The 21,275-nt window shown below is 48.2% G+C and overlaps 1 protein-coding gene across 3 annotated transcripts in view; it reads right to left on the bottom strand.

Moving 5' to 3' along the window:
• Nucleotides 1-20,996, bottom strand: part of KIAA1217 — a gene marked incomplete at both ends in the record, with an annotated part of 339,403 nt that extends 318,407 nt beyond the window's left edge. For all 3 annotated transcript variants that reach the window (XM_080717095.1, XM_080717096.1, XM_080717097.1), the window contains 2 exons: nucleotides 3,306-3,589; nucleotides 20,927-20,996. In XM_080717095.1, coding sequence (XP_080573221.1) covers nucleotides 3,306-3,589; nucleotides 20,927-20,996 — 354 coding nt within the window. The remainder of the gene's footprint in view (nucleotides 1-3,305; nucleotides 3,590-20,926) is intronic.
• Nucleotides 20,997-21,275: the final 279 nt, after the last annotated feature.

Below are 21,275 nucleotides of genomic sequence, written 5' to 3'. Positions count from 1 at the left end.
CCAAGCTTATGGCTGGTGTTTACAGTGTTGGGAGGGCTGGGTTTGCTGCAAAAGGACAGCAGTGGACCAAAACATGTGCACACAGATCTGTCCATCCAATTCTCTCCCCTTCTGGACAGTCAACACGGAATACAGAAGACACACAGAGAGAGAGGGAGAGAGGGAGAGAGAGAGGGAGAGAGAGAGAGAGAGAGAGAGAGAGAGAGAGAGAGAGAGAGAGAGAGAGAGATCTAACCCAGGGGCATTTTACCTCTAGGCTTGTTTATTTTGAGAGAAAAAAAAAAAAAAAGAGTGGGGCTTGGTGACGCACACTTGGAGTCCCAGTACTTGGGAGGCTGAGACAGGAGAATCGCAGGTTTACGACCAGTCTCAGATACATAGCAACCTCCACAACTTGCTAAGACCCTGTTTCCAAATAAATAAAATTGGGCTGGGGTTTAGCTCAGAGATAAAATGCCTCTAGGTTCAATCCCTGGTGCCACAAAAAAAAAAAAAAAAAAGGGAAAAAAGGGTCTCACTTGGTTGCTGAGTCTTGCTACGAAGCAGAGGCTGTCCTCCCTTCAGTGGCCCTCCCGTCTCAGCCTCCCAAGTACTGGGATTACAGGTGTGAGCCAACACATCTGGCTTATTTTAACTTGTAAAGAAAAATATTTTCCTTCTCACTTTACATGTAATTTGTTTGTCTTTTTTTCACCTGGTCTCTCTCCCTGTGACACCCCCTTAAGTACTCAGACCACACTGTCTACTCTAAACTTTAAAGCTGTGACCTTTAACTCCTTAACCTTTCATTTTAAATTCTGTGTTCAGACTTATCAGGATTCAAATCCCGACTCTTCCTCCACAAACTGTCTAACTCCTGTGAGTTTGAATTCCCTTGATCTGAACAGCTTTGTGTAAAATGTCTCTTAAAAAGTGAGAGAGAAAAGAGAAGAGGAAGGAAGAGGAGAGGGGAGGGAGAAGGGGATAGAGAGGGGGAGGGGAAGGGAGGGAGAAGGGGAGGGGGAGGGGGAGGGGGAAGGGCAGGGGGAGGGAGAAAGGATTAGGTCCCATTTCTTAAATGTACCGTGACACTATCAACAGAAAATTGGGGCATTTTCTATCTAAGCTTAAAATGAAAGGTTACCTTGAATTCCTAATTACCAAAGAGTTAGTCACCAGCCCATCTTGACATCAACCAGGATTCCCAGAGCTTTCCCTCCTCTCCAGAGACTACTTCCTTTCAGCATTGTGAGCAAAAAGCAAACATAAAGTCCATAAACCCACTTCCCATTTTCAGGTATCCTGACAACGATTCCCCAGAAGGAGAGGTGCGCTTAAGGAGGACGTCGACATGAAGAACAAAACGCAGATTACAATTATACAGTTGGACGCAACCTCTCTTCCGTGGCTGAGCAGAGCCGAGTGGGTTGGGCGTGGTGGGCACCTAGCTGGGACCGGAGGTATGGACACAGCCTGTCTCCGACCATCCCTGGAGGCTGGAGCTCCTTAGCTGCCTGTCCCCTCCTCCTGCCCACCCACCTAGCGTGGCAGCTAGCAGCTACGCGCCCAGGTCCCCCTGCCAGCTCCAAACTCAAAGGTCAATCTGATAACACACCAAGGTCCACAGAGGAGGCCTCACATCGCCCCTGTTCCCAAGCCTGCTCTGTCGGCTGTAATTGCACCCGGCCAGGAGATGAACCGAGCCCCAGCCTCAGCTGGGTGCTATCTACGTGGCTGTCATAGAAGACAGGTAGCTGAACGCAGCAGAATGCCAGCGGCTCAAAGGGAAGTCGTCTGTGATTAGAAAGGAAGAAAAAAAACTTGCAGAAACAAAAGCCCCTGGTGTCAGCTTCAGGAAAGGCGTTTATCGCAAGTCTACGATGCGCTGGCCAGGCTTACCAGTGCATTTCTGGATGTGGGCTTCATCTACCTGTTCATTTATTCACTGAGCGAGGCGCTCCTGTTTTTGGGGTGCATCTGGTTGGGGCCCGGCATTGCTCAGTGATGCGCTGCCCCTCACGGCCCTGAGCTACATCTGTGGCTGAGCGGGGCCTCCGCGGGGAGGCTGCAGGCTCTCGGGCCTCCTCCCCTGCTATCTCACGGTTGCTCACACCTCCTGTTTTTCTTGTTCTGGTAAAGAGGACTGGACATTCGGGTCAAATTTTTGCTGCACAGCACAATCCACAAAGCCAAACTAGGGAACCAGCCGAGGTGCCCATCGACAGACAACTGGATTGTGAAATTATGGTACAGGCGCACAATGGAAGGTTTACTCAACCCCAAAAGGACACAACTGTGCCGTGTGCAGGAAAATGGATGGGACTCGAGGATATTATGCTGAGTGCTCAGAGAAAGTAAAGGGTTCTGTGTTTTCACTCTACCGTGGAAGCCGGAAAGAAAGCAGGAAACCAAGAAGACCTCAGAGAAATGAGAGGGGGCACGAGCAAAACGGGGAAGGGCATTAGGGAGGCAGGTAGGGCGGTGAATGCAGAGATGGATTAAAGGAACAATTCAAATAATCGCTTGTTCATATATGGCGTTATCTCAATCAATGCCGATATTGTCTATGGGGAGGGGAGAGTGAGGAGGGATCGAGAGGCATGTATGACTATCACTCTGAATATCACTGTAATGCATAATTATAATGCATATATATGTATGTATGTGAATATTATATTATTTTTTAACTTTTAATTTACTTTTATTTATTTTTAAATTATTTTATTTATTTTGTTTCTATTTATTTTTTGGAGGTACTGGGCTACAATCCTGGGGCATTCTACCTCCAAGCTACATCCCCCAGCCCTATTTTATTATTATTATTTTGTGTGGGGGGATCTGGAGATGGAACCCAGGGGCATTCAACCTCCGAGCTACACCCCCTGCCCTATTTTTTATTCTTTATTTTGAAACCGGGTCTCACTGAGTTGCAGAGGGCCTCACTAAGTAGCTGAGGCTGGCCGCGAACCGCGATCCTCCAGTCTCAGCCTCCCGAGTGCTGGGATCACAAGCGTGCGCCACCACGCCCGGCTGATTATTTTATTTTGAAACAGGGTCTCACTAAGTAGGTGAGGCTGGCTGCGAACCTGCAATCTCCCTGTTCAGCCTCCCAAGTACTAAGATTACAAGCGTGCGCTGCCACGCCCTGTTCATTGTTTTGTTGTTATTTATTTTTGCTATAGCTAAGCTGGAAAAGAATTCTGCAGCAACTCGACCGTAGGCACAGTCCGTGTAACTACTTTTCCCCTTTTAGCTGAAGGGCATTTTGCTTCGCTCCCGCTCACTACAGAAGACAGGGGAGGAGGAGAAAGGGAGCCGGCGGGTACCTGGTCTCTCAGCCTCTCTTGGTGGCCCATGATAGCTGTGGCATGGTGGGGGTACTTCTGCTTTAGATGTTCCAGGAAAGCTTCTCTCTTCCTATCCATCTCCGACGTCTGCATTCCCAGAATTTCTTTGGAACTTCGGGGCCCACCTAGCGTGTGTCTCCTGGGGATGTTTCGGGTGGGCTTGGCGAGCGCAGCGCGGTTGCTTCCATTAGAAAGGCGCTCCTTGGTCCTGCGACATTCCGCATCTTCCGGGGACGTCACGTGCAGGTTGCCTTTTCCTGGTTCTGCAAAATGAAGGAACGCAGCTCCCAGTTAATGGCTTCACACAAGAAAGCGCATGGACAGCACACTGAGAAGGTGTGCGGCGGTCATCAACGTGCCAATATAGCTTAGCAAATCTCTTTGCTTTTGGGGCGCATACCCACTTAGTGATAAAAGAGGTGGAGACAACACTCTACTCTCTCCGATTCTTTTCCCCCAACGTTATTTCAAATAAGAACACTTGGTCCAGACTGGATGTGGTGGCACACGCTTGTAATCCCAGCATTTGGGAGACTCAGACAGGAGGATCGCGGTTCATGGACAGCCTCACCTCCTCAGTGAGGTCCTTTGCAACTCAGTGAGACCCTGTTTCAAAATAAAGAATAGCAAGTAGGGCTGGGGGTGTAGCTTGAAGGTAGAATGCCCCTGGGTTCCATCCCCAGCACCCTTCACACACAAAAAAGAATACTTGGTCCAGGCTAGGCTAGGGGTATGGCTCAGGGGTAGAGCACTTGCTTAGCATGGCTGAAGCCCTAGGCTCAATCCCCAGTACTGCCAAAAGAAAGAGAAAGAAGAAATCAAATATTTGCCAGGCATGGTGGTACATGCTTGTGATTCTAGTATTTGGGAAGCCGAGACAAGAGGGATCACAGATCTGCAGCCAGCCTCGGCAACTTTGCAACTTAGCAAGGCCCTCCATAAGATAGTGACACCCTGTTTCAAAATAAAAAATAAAATAGGGCTTGGGCGTAGCTCAGAGGCAGAATGCCCCAGTTTGTGGTTCAATCCCCAGTACCACACACACACACACACACACACACACACACACACACACACTAAATTAAATGAAAACACTTGGCCCAATTAGTTTGTAGGCAATATCCTTTACCCTCATTTGTTATTATAGCACAGTTAACGCCAATGCTTCTGATTATTATTTCTGTATTTTTCAATTACAGCTTCATCCTGGCGATAGGATTTTTCTGTTTTATATATTTTTAAGATGGTTTCTTCTTCCCTCCTTCCTTTTCTTTCTTTCTTTCTTTCTTTCTTTCTTTCTTTCTTTCTTTCTTTCTTTCTTTCTTTTTGTGGTACTGGGGTTCCTGGAAACCCTTCTACCTCCGGGCTACATTCCCAGACCTATTTTATATTTTTATTTGGAAACAGGGTCTCTTAAGCCAGTGCGGCCAGCTTCGAACCTGCGCGATCCTCCTGTCTCCGCCTCCCAAGTGCGAGGATTACAAGCGTGCGCCACCACGCCCGGCTGAAGATGGTTTCTGAAACATGGGTTTCATCGCCGAGAACAAAAATAGCTATCACCCTACACATAAAGTCACATAATCATTGACACATGTAAACTGCTAGAAAAGTCTCCGTCTCTCATTAGCATAAGCCAAGCAAGCAAAAGCATAGTATTAGAAGTAATCATCGAGGGGATGCTGGGTAAAAGCTCAGGCACAGTTCTACTTGAGGTGGACTTCACTTAAAACACACAAGAAAGTCATGCGTGGTGGCAATACCTGGGAGGCTGAGATAGGAGGATAGCAGGTTCACAGCCAGCCTCCACTACTTAGTGAGGCCTTCCTCAACTTAGTGAGACCATGTTTCAAAACAAAGAATAAAGAATAGGGCTGGGCCGGGCGTGGTGGCCCACGCTTGTAATCCCAGCATTTGGGAGGCTGAGACCGGAGGATCACAGTTCGCGGACAGCCTCAGCTACTTAGTGAGGCCCTCTGCAACTCAGTGAAACCTGGTTTCAAAATAAAGAATAAAAAATAGGGTAGGGGGTGTAGCTCGGAGGTTGAATGCCCCTGGGTTCCATCCCCAGACCCGCAAAAAAAAAAAAAAAAAAAAAAAAAAAAAGAATAGGGCTGGGAGTGTAGTTTGGAGGTAGAATATGCCCCTGGGTTCAGCCCCCAGTATTGCAAAACACACACACACACACACACACACACACACACACACACACACACACACGAAAGGGACAAGCTGTGGTGCATTTTGGTAGCCTTGACCTAGACATACGGGCTCCAAGCTGACCTTTCAGAGACAACCTGGTTTATACTTAGATCAACTAAGACATTCAGGCCCATGGTTGGAGGCAGAACATGTAAAGAGATGGGTTCCCACTCATTTTTCATGGTTGGGAAACGGACTACTGGATTTGAATATTCCAGTTAGCTGGAAAATGGAGTTAGTTGCTTCTTTTAAAAGCCCGAGTAGGGAGAGCAAGAAAGAGCGCTCATCAGCACGTCAAGGTGGACGAGTCCTCTTCATAAAGCCAGCGTCCCCTGGCAGAGGACAACTCTATCACCCAGCCCTACAGACGTGTTCCTGTCCAATGAGTTCCTTGGAAAACCACTAGGCCGGGTCTTGGAAGTCCGGCTTTCCTCCTAGGTTGAGTTTGCACCTGTCTTTCTCATTTTCTTTGTTAATCAAACGAGGAAGGTGGGACTAACATTAGAAATGCCAACAGTCTTCTACCTCTAATTCCTTTAAATCTAGTATAGTTTTTTTAAAAACAGTAAGTTCCCAGCATGCATGGTGGCGCACATTTTTAATCCCAGTACTCGAGAGGTTGACAGGAAGATCGCACATTCATAGCCAGCCTCAGCTACTTAGTGAGGGCTTCCACACTTTTTTTCTTTATGCAAAATAAAGAATAAAAAATTGGGCTGGTGGTGTAGCTCAGAGGTAGAATACCCCTGGGTTCAATCCCAAGTACCGAAAAAAAAAAATTACGTTCCAGATAGCAGCTTATTTGTGAATTTATGTTTAAAGTTAAGTGCAGAAGAATAGATTCCATAATTAAGAATTCTGCTCAGAGCTGAGGTTGGTGGCGCATGTCAGTAATACCAGAGTACTTAGGAGGCTGAGACAGGAGGATCGCAGGTTCGGGGACAGCCTCAGCTACTTAGCAAGGCCCTCAGCAACTCAGTGAGACTGTTTCAAAATAAGAAATATAAAGGGTTGGAGAAGTAGAGTGCTACTGGATTCAATCCTCAGTACAAATAAAAAAGAAAGAAAAAAAGAAAGACAGAAAGAATTTTGCTGATTTGTATCTCTGATAAACACATATCCAGAGCTTCACATCGGTGATGTCAAATGACAGCTGTACAGAGTTCAGGCAGAAATCAAGAGTCCTGCAAGTAAATGCCACTAATACAGTTTCCCTCTTCACCCAGAAACATTAGAACTCTAGGTACAGACTCCCTTTGGTGAAGCACAGAAAATATCTTAATCTCGGGCAGGTTTTCCTGTCCCAGTCTTGCAAAGCTTGATGCGAGTCCTGGGAATAATCGTTCTTGTTTACCCTTCACTTCTTATTATGTTGCTAATTATAGCACCTCCATCAGACACTGATGAAGAGAGAGGAAAAACACGTTACTTAATCCTTCTACTTTTATTAGTTTCAGCAGTAACTTTGAAAGGAGAGAGGCTGAAGCTGTTGGTTAAAACTCAAATTTTGGTTACTCTTCCAGCACTCAGGTTCAGTCACAGCTAACTTTCCTGGCTTCCCTTTTCTGTTGACATAGAAGTAACAGGAATCAATATAGGAGTAACTGGGGATAACGTTAGATGCAGGACTAGGGCCGCCACTCGGTGGGACGGCGCTTGCCTCGCAGGGGCAAGGGCCTGGGTTCCATCGCCAGCATTGAAAAGTAAAAAAGTCAAGGTTAAATGAAAAGGCCCTGTGGCAGCTTGGTAAACACGTGTGCAATTGGAGAGAGCCGCCTTCATGTCTCAAGTGTGTGCTGTGCGCGCATGCGTTATCAGCCCAAACTCTTGTACACTTGAGAGAACTCTCTTGACTTTAAGTGGAATTTTAGGATGACGTCTATGTGTGTGTGTGTGCGCGTGTGTGTGTGTGTGTGTGTGTGTGTGTGTGTGTGTGTGTTATTGGGGGTTGAACCCAGGGGCTTTCTACCTCCGAGCTATACTCCAGCCCTATATTTTATTCTTTGTTTGGTTTGGTTTGGTTTGGTGGTACTGGGAATAGAACCCTTCTACCTCGGGGCTACACTCCCAGACCTATTTTATATTTTACTTGGAAACAGGGTCTCTTAAGCCAGTGCGGCTGGCTCCCAACCTGCACGATCCTCCCTATCCTCCCCTCTCTGCCTCCTAAGAGCGGAGATTACAAGCGTGTGCCACTACGCCCAGCTTATTCTTTGTTTTGAAACAAGGTCTCACTAAATTGCGGCAGGCCTCACTAAGTAGCTGAGGCTGGCCTCCAACCTGCAATCCTCCTGTCTCAGCCTCTCAAGTACTGGGATCCCAAGTGTGAGCCACTATGCCTGGTTTAGGATGACTTTTGACAAATTAAAATAATGTATTAGCTGGGTGCAGTGGCACACGCTTGTAATCCCAGTGTTTGGGAGGCGGAGACAAGAGGATTGCAGGTTTAAGACCAGCCTCTGCAACTCAGTGAAACCCTGTTTGAAAATAGAAAATAAAATAAGGCTGAGGGTGTGGCTCAGAGGAAGAGCCTCTGGGTCCAATCTCCTGCACCAAAAAATAGTAATAATAAAAATGTACTGTCCAATACAGGTATATTCATGTACACGACTGAGTCTCTGAAGGGGTTGAGGAGATAGAAAGGAAATAGGCAGATAGGGAAGAGGCCTCGGTAGAGAAAAACCTAATTTCTTGAGGGGCAAGGGCCAAGGTTCAGAGATAAGAAGAACCAAAGCTTCACAAAGCCTTCGGTTTACTAATCAAAAAAGGTTTACTAATCAACAAACCCAGGAGCCACCACCAGAGCAAGTCTGGCACTCCTGAAAGGAGACTCTTCAAGGACTTGCAAATACCCTATGCAAATTCTGAGAGCTCCTTCCCAGAATTCCCAGAATCCCAAACTCACCCTAACCAAAAGAGGACACGCAGACATCTAGGCAAAGGCCCTAGCCAGCCACCAAATTGGGGGTTTTCCCTCTCGGGGACCCCCTCCCCTTTTGGGGAGCTTTCCTCTCTCTTGCAGGTCATGTTAGCCTTGAGAGAAGGCGGAGTGCAATGAAGGCATTTGGCCCAGGCAGCTCTCGGGTAGCGACCTGAAGGCCTTTGCTGGACATCAAAGCTGACCAGGGCTCCTAGGGGTGACCTGCACTTTTCTGGCAGATCGCGTGGACTCTGGGAGAAAGTAGTTTGCAACTGATGGCACTTGGCTCTGGCAACACTCGGGTAGTGACCTAAAGGCAGCTACTGGACCCCAGAGTTCTGACTGCCCCTTTGGGGTGTTCGGCCACTTTTCCCTATTCCCTTCATGTCGACTCTGGAAGGAAGCAGCCTGCACCTGAAGGCAATTCGGCTTGGGCTACTCTCAAGTATTGTCCTGAAGACAGCTGCTGGACCCCAGAGTTCCAGCCCCTTTGGGGTGTTCAGCCACTTTTCCCCATTCCCTGCTGCTTCCAATAAACCATTCACTCCCCTTCCTGCGGTCTGCGGGTGTCATTCTTCGCTCACCGTAGACAAGAACCCTATAAGGAAATGCCGAGTTTCTTCTCAAGAAACTCTGTTTCATCTTTGATGAAACACCAGTTTTCTTCTCAGGAAACCCCCCATTTCATCTTGGGGGGCTCAGAAGAAACCCCCATTTCAGGGTGACTCCCTTTTTTCTGGTACTGATTGAATCTAAGAACATTTTACCTCCAAACCACACCTCTGGGTCTTTTTATTTTTGAAACAGGGTCTCACTAAATTATAGATGCTGGACTCAAACCTGCTTTCTCCTGTCTCAACCTCCCAAGTACTGGCATTACCAGCATGGGCCACTCTGCTGGCAAAAAGATGACTTGTTTGTATGGGACACACACACACAAACACACACACACACACACACACGCACAAGCACACGCACACCCCACACCTGTGCACTGACAGGCATAAATGGTCATATACAGCCAATCCTGACCCCCGCAGGAAGTAATATTCTGTCTGGTCATGGCACAAGACTCCCACGTTTCCTCCTACGAGCATTAGAGGGGTCAGGATCACCAGCACAGTCACGCCTTAGGGACTCTAGAGTTCTCCACTTTCTTCCTTAAAATAAGTTGCCAAGGCCGGGTGTTGTGGCTCACGCTGGGAATCCCAGTACTTGGGAGGCTGAGACAGGAGGATCGCAGGTTTATGACCAGCCTCGACTACTTAGTGAGGCCCTCAGCAACTTAGTGAGACCCTGTTTGAAAATAAAGAATAAAAAATAGGTCTGGGGTATGGCTCTGAGGTAGAATGCTCCTGGGATCGATCCCTAGAACTGCCAATAAATAAATAAATAAATAAAGTTATTGGTTCATAGAATATGTGTACTCTCAATGCCAATTTGTTTTCCAATTGAGTGTATCACTTACACTTTGCTAACCTTACATGTAAGTCCTTGTTTTTCCACATTTTTGTCAATATTTGGTATTGTCATTTTTTTTTTAATGTGTGATGGTTAGTTTGAATTATCTATTTTGGGGGGGGGGGATATTGGGGATGGAACCCAGATTATTCTACCTCCAAGCTACACCCCCAGCCCTATTTTTTATTTTTTATCTTGAAACAGGGTCTCACTGAGTTGCAAAGAGCCTCACTAAATAGCTGAGGCTGATCGCAAACCGCGACCCTCCCGTCTCAGCCAACCGAATGCTGGGATTACAAGCGTGCGCCACCACGCCTGGTTTGAACTATCTTTTGATGTGTGATGATTAATTTGACTTTTCTCGATTAATTATAAAGTTAAATAGTTTTCTTAAAAATAGATATAGATAGATAGAGCTAGGAGGTATAGTTCAGAGGTAGAATGTCCCTGGGTTCAATCCCAGTATGGAAAAAAAATAAAATTATATTAAAAAAAGAGGAAAATATCAAATAAGTCGACCACGCTGGAAGGCTCTGTGCATGGCCACCGAGCTGACACCTGATTGCTCCCCAGGCCCACTCCTGCCTTCTGCCCCTGCTCGCTGCTCTGGAAGGGCCCTCTGCGCTGCCCCTCCACAGGCACCCGCTCCCCTTCACCAGCACGCCAACAACCCAGACACAAAAGCCACCCCGCCTGCTTTCCGGCTGATAAGTAAAATAAAAAATTAATGTGAGTAAAATAAAAATATGTGAGTACGGCGGAGTGTGAAAAACACGAGAGTGATCCGGTACACGTGGCATGTAGTTTTAATGGCACGGCTCTCCCGGGGACCAGGGCGAGGCACCGTGGAGCCCTCGTGCCTGTCCGAAGCTAGAGGACGCGGGCTCTCCTTTTCAAGGTAGGCATCTCGCGAGAGGAGGGGGTTTACTTGTAGGAACGCCCAATTCTCCCGGAGGTTTCGGCCCCCCCTTGCCTGTGCAGAGGTCATGTGACTCAAAGTCACACGAGTGCAGGACCCAACTTATCACCGGCCACCTGAGCCTTTACCTCGGGAAGGCTCCGTTTCTGGAAGCCATCTACTCTCACACCTGAGCGGGGAGGGACAACTACCATTCCAGCCATTTGGGAGGAATGTGGTCTTTCAGTTGACAGAAGATACTGAGCCTGGGCGTAGTGGCACACACCTGTACACCTGTAACCTCAGGCCTCGGAAGATAAAATGGGAAACAAGTCCAAGGCCAGTGCAGAATAATTTAGGAAGACCCTGTTTCAAAAATGAAAGCTGGAGCTGGGCGTGGGGGCACACCTGTTATCCCAGGACTTGGGAGGCTGAGACAGGAGGGTCACAGCTTCCAGGACAGCCTCAGCAGGTAGTGAGACTCATCAACCCACACTGTTTCAAAAATAAAAACAGAGCCAGGCGTGGTGGCGCACGCTTGTAATCCCAGCACTTGGACAGTTGAGAGAGGACCGCAAATACATGGCCAGCCTCAGCAACGTGCGCGGCCCTCTGCAACTTAATGAGACCGTTTCAAAATAAAGAATAAAAAATAAGACTAGGGGTATAGCTCAGAGGTTGAATGCCCCCGAGTTAAATCTCCAGTCTCACTCACACACACACACACACACACACACACACACACACACAGTAATAATAATAATAATAATTGTTACGGTCTGGGGTGAGGGTTACCATCTGGGGGAACCGTCCCCAGGGATCTTTGTTAGATCCCTGGGAATAATTCCCAAAAAAATACCACAAAAAAGAGAAAGATAAAAAGGCACGGGTTTTTATCCTGAGCTAAGGATAAATACACATTAGCCTGGACTCTTGCTGAAGATTTAAAGGAGTTTATTAAAAAGATATCCAGGCGTGGTGGGCACGCTTGTAATCCTCGCACTTGGGAGGCGGAGACAGGAGGATCGCGCAGGTTCGAAGCCAGCTGCACTAGCTTAAGAGACCCTGTTTCCAAATAAAAATATAAAATAGGTCTGGGAGTGTAGCCCAGAGTTAGAAGGGCTTCCAGGAACCCCAGTACCACAAAAAAAAAAAAAGATAGACATATAGAAGACAGTTACAGCCCCATGCCATTCAGAAATGGTATGGGGGAGGTGGTTCAAATGAATTCACTGAAATACAACACGTGGACCGACTTTTTATACATATACACATGACCTCCATCTCGTTCATGTAATTCTGACGTAGTAAAGGTCCCTGTAAGGTACCTCCCCTTAACCTGTAAGGTACCTCCCCTTAACCTGTAAGGTACTCCCTTTACTTTCCTGCCTCCTAGGTCTCTTTTCACAAAGGTCAAGGTTGAAGGTAGACCCCCTTCTCCCATCCTAGCTAGATTCTTTAGAATGAGGATGAGAAAGTCCTAGTTCCCCTCTCCTAGAGACTTGCTAATTACCTTTAGCTAGGTTAATTTACATTGGAATAATTGCCTCCTTTTTTTTGGGCAGAAACCAAGTCCTTTTACCAATTTTTGAAATATAATAATCAGAGCTTTCTCAAATCTTCCTAGGATATTCCCAACACTGGTACAATAATTAATAATTAATAATAATAATAATAATAATAATAATGTAGCACACATTGGTAATCCTGGTACTCAGGAGGCTGAGACAAGAGGATCACAGGTTAGCGAGGCTACTTAGTGAGACCTTGTTTCAAAATAAAAATAAATAGCCGGGCGTGGTGGCGCACGCTTGTAATCCCAGCATTCAGGAGGCCGAGACTGGAGGATCGTGGTTCGCAGACAGACTCAGCTACTTAGGCCCTCCGCAATTTAGACCCTGTTTAAAAATAAAGAATAAACAATAGGGCAGGGGGTATAGTTCGGAGGTTGAATGCCCCTGGGTTCCATCCCCAGATGCACAAAATAAATAAATAAATAAATAAATAAATAAATAAGGCTGGAAATGTAGGTTTGAAGTAGAATGCACCTGGCTTCAACCCCCAGTACCACAAAATAAACAAACTAAAATAAAAAAGAGGCGAGGATACAGCTCAGAGGCAGAATGTCCAGTATCCCCCCCACACACACACACACATAAAAACAAAATTCAGCTGAGGAGGGTTGCACATAAACAAAGAGGGATCAGGCAAAGCAAAGGACATTTTGTCACAATTCCACAAGCATGGAGTCAGACCCCGGGCTCTGCCAATTCCTCTTGATCCCCGTGAATAGAGGAAGCACGAGTGTGCTTTATCCCAGCCTCCCAAACAGAAAGGCAATTCTATTTCTCGTTTGGAATGAGCTTTGGTGTTAACATGTCAATAAGGGTGTGTCTAGTTGTTGGCTATTCCGGGAATCCTTGTCTAACAGAGTAATGAAGCTGGAGGCTACACCAGGAGGAGGCTGAGGATGCAGAGGCGGCCCTGTTTCCTCTTCCTGCCCCTCCCGCCTCCCAGGGCCCAGGGCGCCAGGAGCACATATCAAGGAGGCCAGAGAGCAAACAGGATTGGAAAACAAGCCCCTGAGGTTCCTGGAGCAGAGGTGGGGAAAAGAATGCAGGGCCAGGCGGGCAGAGCGCCTGGGAGGGGCCAAGGGCTTCCCCTCCAGGATGTGCAAGCATTCTGGAAATTAAAAGTAGAAAGTAGAACCCGGCTTGGTGTCACAGGCTGGTAATCCCAGCATTCGGGAGGCTGAGACAGGAGGATCGAGGTTGACGACAGCCTCAGCTACTTAGTGACACCCTTTGCAACTCAGTGAGACCCTGTTTCCAAATAAGGAATAAAAAATAGGGCTAAGAATGTAGCTCGGAGGTGGAATGCCCCTGGGTTCCATCCCCAGTACTGGAAAAAAAAACAAAAAAAAAGTAGAAAGAGTAGTGAATGGTGTCACAGGCTGGTAATCCCAGTACTTGGGAGGCTGAGACAGGAGGATCGCAGGTTCAAAGTTAGCCTCAGCAGCAACTTAGTGAGGCTCTCAGCAACTTAGTGTGACCCGATTCAAAGTAAGTAGGGCTGAGAGTGTAGCTCAGGTAGGGTGCCCCTGGGTTCAATCCCCAAACCGCCCCCCACACACACACAGTAGAAAGGAGGGGCAGGGCAGTCACTTAACAGGGAAAGGCTTGTGAGTAACTGGACACCCAAAGGAGTCAGCACTCTAGCCAGCTATGCAGACAGGCAGCTGGTGAGTGGCTGGGGCTGGCTGCTACAGCACACAGGGTACTTTGGTCTGGTCAGCTGACCCCCAGGCAGGGATTTAGGCCCTGTAAGGCATTCCAGTCCTGCTGGGAGCCTGAGCCTGTTGTAACTGGGCTGGAGACTTCCCAGAGCTTTGTGTGTGTGTGTGTGTGTGTGTGTGTGCTAGAGATAGAATCCAGCGCTGGGCATGGTGGAGCACCCTTGCAATCTCAGCATTTGGGAGGCTGAGAGGAAGATTGAGGTTCATGGACAGCCTCAGCTACTTAGCGAGGCCCTTTGCAACTCAGTGAGATCCTGTTTCAAAATAAAGAATAAAAAATAGGGCTGAGGGTGTAGCTCGGTGGTAGAATGCCCCTGGGTTCCATCCCCAGTACTGGAAAAAAAAAAAAAAAAAAGCAGCAGCAGCCAGTGTCTCATAAGAGCTACCAAGCTACATCTGAGCTCTTCTCTGAGATTTTATTCCTGGATCAAGATTAGATAGGCGGCCAGGTGTGGTGGCACATGCCTATAATCCCAGGACTTGGGAGGCTGAAACAGGAGGATAGGTTCCAAGCCAGCCTCAGCTACTGAGTGAGGCGCTCTGCAACTTAGTAAGACCTTGTTTCAAAATAAAAACTAAAGTAGAGCTGGGAGTATAGCTCAAAGGTAGAATGGTCCTGGGTTCAATCCCTAGGGCCACAAAAAAAGAAGAAAAAGATGAGGTAGGCAGCATTTGGGGAAGATGTCCCCTACATTTTTATTTCCAGTGCTGAGGATTGAGGGATTGAATCCTGGGGCGCTCTACCACGGAGCCACACTCCCAGCTCTAATTTATTTTGAGTCAGGGTCACGCTAAGCTGAGAACCTCTCAAGACGCTGCTGAGGCTGACTTTGAACCAGGGTCTTGCCAAGTTTCCCAATGTGACCTAGAACTTGTGATGGGAGTTTCATTACTTGCTGAGGCTATCCTTGAACCTGTGACCTTCCTGTCTCAGTCTCCCAAGTACTGAGATTATTACAAGTGTGCACCATCACATCTGGCTACAGATCCTGATTTGTCTGGCTATGTGACCGCTCTGGGCACGATATAGCACTGTCGGTACTGAGAGCTCAGAACACAACCTTCCCTGCTGTGGACCTAGGAAGACTGCGTCTCCCAGCCCCTCCATCTAACCGGGGCCTTGGACCAATCCTGGTTGCTGCGATGTGGGCAGAGGCGACGTGGGCCTTTAGGCCTGGAACTTCTGAGTCATCTTCTACGCGCTGTCTTTACTCTTTGGCCAGCTGAGTGCAAAGAACTCAGGGAAGACTGCTGCTAGACAGTCAGGAAAAAAACACAAGCACCCTGGGTGGGCGGCCTAGGAGACCTGCAGGTCCGGGTCCAGGAACGCCCATCCCCGTGCAAGCAGGGAGCTAACTGGAGGGCTGGGACCACGGCGAGCTTATCTGACTAGTACACATATGCTGCTGGACACTCAGCCTGTTTCCTGGCTTCCCTGTTAATATCATAAAGATCGCCACCATATCCAGATGGGTACAGTACTTACAGCTGAAACCAAGTTATTATATTCCTCTTATTCCTCTAAAGCACCTTAAATCTGAAGTCAGTGGTGAAAAGGACTTCTTGTATAGGCTTCAGACAAAAATCAGGACAGCCCCTCTCCAACCCTGAAAGGTTTTCTTGTGCCAAGTGTTGATTAAAGTTCCCTGATGGATGGATGGATGGATGGATTTGCTTGTTCATTCATGCAAATATTTGAGTGCCTGCTCTAAGCGCCAAGAGGCGTTAGAAGACAGAGGTAAAGTGACTCAGACTCAATGCCCTTCCCTCCTAAAGGAGCCCGCGTTATAATCAGAGGCAGACAACAAGTAAAATGCAGCCTAAATGTCAAGTACTGGTGACTGCTTTGACTAACACGGGATAAGGAAACAGGAACCACAGGGGCTATTTTCTCTTACTTCATTTGGTCCTAGGGATTGAACTCAGGGGCTTTCCACCTTTGAGTTACACCCCCAGCCCTGTATTATTTTTATTTGGAAACAAGGTCTTGCTAAGTCGCTGAGGCTGGCCTCGAACCTTTGATCCTCCTGTCTCGGCCGCCCAAGTCCTGGGGTTCCAGGCATGCGCCACCATGCCTGGTTGATGGTGCTATTTTAGAGGAGACGCCTGAGCATTTTTGTTTTTCCCCAGGATGGCTCCATGAGAGGTAAGCAGGGGCCACCACACTTCACCTGCAGAGCAATTTCGAGAATGTAGAGGCTAGACCGTAAGTAGACATCTCAGGGCTGCTGGAGGCAGAAACAGGCATCCCATGAGATGCCATCCCCCGGGGCCACCTGGTTTTCAAGGGGAACGTGATACTGTTAGACTCAAACTCCACCAATAATTGCGTGCATCTTGCAGTACAGGTGGATACCTACCTCCTCGCTGTGAGGTCCTTGCTGACCACAGCTACTTGGGGCAGCCATATGCCCCACTCCGCCCAAACAGCTCTGTGCTACAACTGTTGCCCAGCTAAATAATTTACAGGGTTTCTTGTTTCTTTATACTTGCAAAAGTGTCTGGAGTTTGGACGACGAGTTACATGATCACCTAAGAGATCCTTGTCTATAGTAGACTGATCAACGCAAAGTCCCTGGCACAGGATCATGAGCTGCTCATTAAACAAATATTTATGAAGCATCGTCTATGTGCCTGGCACCGTTAGGTCTCCGAATGGGAGGATGGACGGGACACGGTTGTTGCCCTGGAATACCACATTGTAACTGGGTGAAACAGAGACAGACAGACAGGTGGGAGACAGAGCGCAGTGACAGATGTTACAGGTGATGCTAGCTCAGAGATGCTGCCTCCTCCTGATCCTCTGCTGGCTAGAATAGGAAACAAAGCCACGCTCCTCCACGGCGCCTGTTTTCCAGAATGGAGCAGGATCTTAATCTTTCCAACCTCCCTGACCTCTCAATACTGGGGAACCCTGGGAGGGCCCCTTGGCCTCCGCCTTCAGAACACAGACTCATCAGAGACCATCTTTCATAGCCTGCAGTCCTGTCTCAACTTCAAGCATGAATATGCAAAAAAAAATTTTTTTTTGGTGGTACCCAGTGGCATCCTACCTCTGAAAGATACCCCCAGCTCTATTTTGTTATTTTTATTATTATTATTTTTATGTGTGTGTGGTACTGAGGGTGGAACCCAGGGGCTTTCTACCTCCAGGCTATACTCTCAGACCTATTTTATATTTTATTTGGAAACAGGGTCTCACTAAGTTGCTGAGCGCCTAAGTAGCTGAGGCTGGCTTCGAGCCTGTGCGATCCTCCTGTCTCAGCCTCCCAAGCGCTAGGATTACAGGCTTGCGCCACGAGGCCTGGCTTTTATTATTATTTTGAAACAGGGCTTCACTAGGTTGGTGAGAGTTTCACTACTTGTTGAGGCTGTCCTTGAACCTGAGATCCTCCTGTTACAGGGACGAAGGGAAGAGCCAGGAAGAGCCGCCATACCAGGCTACTGATATGCAAATCTTAATCAGTATTCCAGTAGGATGCCTGGTGAACTTCTCAATCCCAGTTCTCTTCCAGGTTCTCAGGGTTCTTTGAATATGTCAGACTTTTGCTGTTTCTCTATCTTTGCTCCAATATAATACAGCCAAAGATTTTCTAAGCCGGGCGTGGGGGTGCACACTTGTAATCCCAGCATTCGGGACACTGAAACAAGAGGATCACAGTTCGTGGACAGTCTCAGCTACTTAGTGAGGCCTTTACAACTCAGTGAAACCCTATTTCAAAATAAAGAATTAAAAAAAAAATAGGGCTAGGGTTGTACCTCGGAGGTAGAATGCTTCTGGGTTCCATCCCCGGTATTAAAAAAAAAAAATTCTATTCCCCTATTCCCAAAGCAGAAAGGTGAGGTCCTCCTCCTCTTTCTTTTCTCTCTTTCTTTCTCTCTCTCTTCTCCTTGTCCTCCTCTTCTTCTCTTTCTTCCTCCTTCCTCCTGTGTGTGTGTGTGTGCGCGTGCATGTGTGTGTGTGTGTGTGTGTGTGTGTGTGGTACTAGAGACTGAACCCTGGGGACTGCTGTATGCCTCTGAGCCACACCCTCAGCCCTATTTATTATTTATTTATTTATTTATTTTGCAGTACCGGGGATTGAACGCAGGGTCATTCTACCCCCAAGCTATAATACCCCAGCCTCCCCCCTTTTGTGTGGTGCTGGGGATGGAACCCAGGGGCATCTGACCTCCAAGCTACACCCCCAGCCCTATTTTTTATTCTTTATTTTGAAACAGGGTCTCACTGAGTTGCAGAGGGCCTCACTAAGTAGCTGATGCTGTCTGCCAACCGCGATCCTCCTGTCTCAGCCTTCCAAATGCTGGGATTACAAGTGTGCGCCAGCATGCCAGGCCCTATTTTTTATCCTTTATTTTGAAACAGGGTCTCACTAAAGTTCCTGAGGGCCTAAGTAGCTAAGGCTTGCCATGAACCTGTGATCCTCCTGTCTCAATATCCCAAGGACTAGGATTACAGGTGTATGCCAACATGCCCAGTCCAGTATTACCTAACCCACTCCCTTTGAGTTTTATTTCGAATTAATAGGGTGGCTAGATAAAACACCAGATTCTCAGATAAATTTGAATTTCAGGTACCCAGTGAATAATTCTTAGTATAAGCATACCCCATGTAATATTTGGGACAGCCTTACTTATGCTAACAAATTATTCACCGTTTATCTGAAACCCAAATGCAGCTGCGCGTCCTGAGTTTTGATGGGATAAACATAGCATCCCCTCCATTTGACCTGCTATACATTTGTTAACTGCCTGCTCCTACCACCCCACCCCAACTCCATCTTTAGAATAATAAGTCCAGCCAGGCACACTTGTAATCCCCAGGCTGGGGAGGCGGAGACAGGAGGATCGCACAGGTTCGAAGCCAGCCGCGCTGGCTTAAGAGACCCTGTTTCCAAATAAAAATATAAAGAAAAAAATAGGTCTGGGAGTGTAGCCCAGAGGTAGAAGGGCTTCCAAGAAGCCCAGTACCACAATAATAATAATAATAATAATAATAATAATAATAATAATAATAAGTTCAATGAAGGCATTTATTTATTTATTTATTACTTACTTTGGTACTGGGACTTGAATCCAGGGCCATTCTACTTCTGAGGTACACACCCCCAGCCCTAGTTAACTTTTTAGTATGAAAAAAGGTCTCGCTAAGTTGCTGAGGCTGTCTACAAACCTGCGATCCTCCTGCCTCCAGCCCCACCCAGCCGCAAGTGTTTTGCTAGATCCCCAGGAGCTAAATAAATGGCGACCACAGAGAGGCTCAGTACCTGCTCAATGCCTGACGCGGGCATGCTGTCTCTGTCTGACCAGCCCAACCTGAGACACCTATAAATTGCTTGCTTGCTTGCTTTCCTTCTTTCTTTTGTGGTTCTGGGGATGGAACCCAGGGGCATTCTACCTCCAAGCTACACCCCCAGCCCTGCTTTTTATTCTTTATTTTGAAACAGAGTCTCACTAAGTAAGTTGTGGAGGGCCTCACTAAGTAGCTGAGGCTGGCGATGAACCTGTGATCCTCCTGTCTCAGCCTCCCCAGTACTGGGTTCCCAAGGAAGCGCCACCTCGCCTGCCTCCAAGTTCTTCAAGGGGTCTCTCTCTAATTGCCCCCTCTAGAGTCTGGGTCACTTCTTCGAGGGCAGGCTCAGAGGTGGGGTTCTTGCCCTAGATCAGCAGAGAGGAGTGGTGGGCACGGGGCTTATCTCCAGCTGGACCCCACTGACCCCAGGTGCCCTCTGCTTGGGAAGGGCAAACATAGCTGGAGGCTTAAACTCAGATTCCTCACCAGAGTCCAGGAAGCTTAAGGCCTCCTGCATCTCACTGGGGGATTTCTCCCTCCTAATTGTATTTTCTTCTGTCTGGCTTCGTTTTGCATTTTCAGAGTGGATGAGTCATGCAATTCTTCCCTATTGCATTGCGCGCACACACACACACACGCACACACGCACACACGCACACCTTTTCCCCTGTGCACAATCCTTCCTCCCACACACAGCACTACCGCCTGTCTTTTTGTTACCGGCTGGCCCCTGGATGAACCTGGTGAAGGGTGGGGTGGAGACTGCTCAGGATCCTGTGTTTTATGAACACGCTGTGTATGGAACACTAGATCACAGGCTCTGCCACTGCCAGCATCGGACACCAGCTAGCACCCAGCCTCCCAGCAAAATTTCTTTAGAACAATATAAGCTTCTGGAAATTCCCTACGGAAAAGACCCGTCTGTTATAGACACAATGGAAAGGAAACGGCTTGGAGCCTGGAGAAAATTTACCGAAATTGTCCCAACAACTCCCAACTTTGGGTGCTATCCCATAAAGAAGACTCGCAGTTCTGTCTATCACGCAGACACACAAGTACTCTACTCCTCTGCAAAATGAAACGTTCCCTAAACGCTGGGATCTAACTCAACAGTCCTGCAGAGGTTGGCATCCCAAAGGCAGGAGCGGCGAATCCCCCGTCAATGAATGGGAGCTCTGCCGTCCTGGGAATGCTTTTACAAAATCAGCTTTTTTTTTTTTTTTTTTTTTTTTGCATCCCGGTGGCAGCCAAAAGAAATGATCGCACGCGGCTCGGTGACTTCTCATCGCCCCGAGACACCGCACAGGCTGGCGGCTGCCGGGCGGTGCCTCCAACGCCACCCACCGCCTCTTTTGCTACTTTAGAAAAATCCTACCAACCGGTCAGGAAGCCCAAGAAATCGCAGGTCTCGCTCCGTTTGGAAAATGCACCACCCCCAAGAAACGAGCCCCCTCCCCGCGGGTCTCGGCGTAGAAAGGGCAGCGGGCGCAGGGCGCGCGCCCCGCAACTCCATCTTTGAACACTGGCCACTCACCCTGCATCTGCCTGCCGTCTGCCGAGGGCGGCGGGCTCGGCTCACGTTTCTGGCTTTCGTTTTCCTCCATTGTCCCTGCCTGCCGCACGGGCTCCTCACTCTCTGGAAACTTCAGAGCCGCAGTTCTTAAAGCTCCCAGAAAGCGCCGGGAAGGGGCCGGGGACCGGGAGGAGGGGACCGTGCGAAACCCCACCCCAAACTAGGCTCCACTCCGGTGCAAAGTCTCCCGCGCCCTGAAACTGCATTCCAGCCCGGGCCCGGCCTCCGGCCACGCCGGGCACCCGGGGTGTGCGTCCCGCTGCGCCCAGGCCTGGGCCGTGCTCCCCACGCCAGTGCTCCCCACGGCCCC

Source organism: Muscardinus avellanarius (genome assembly GCF_963383645.1).
Source record: "Muscardinus avellanarius genome assembly, chromosome: 20".
NCBI lineage: Eukaryota > Metazoa > Chordata > Mammalia > Rodentia > Gliridae > Muscardinus > Muscardinus avellanarius.
This window is presented reverse-complemented; position numbering and strand designations above follow the sequence as displayed.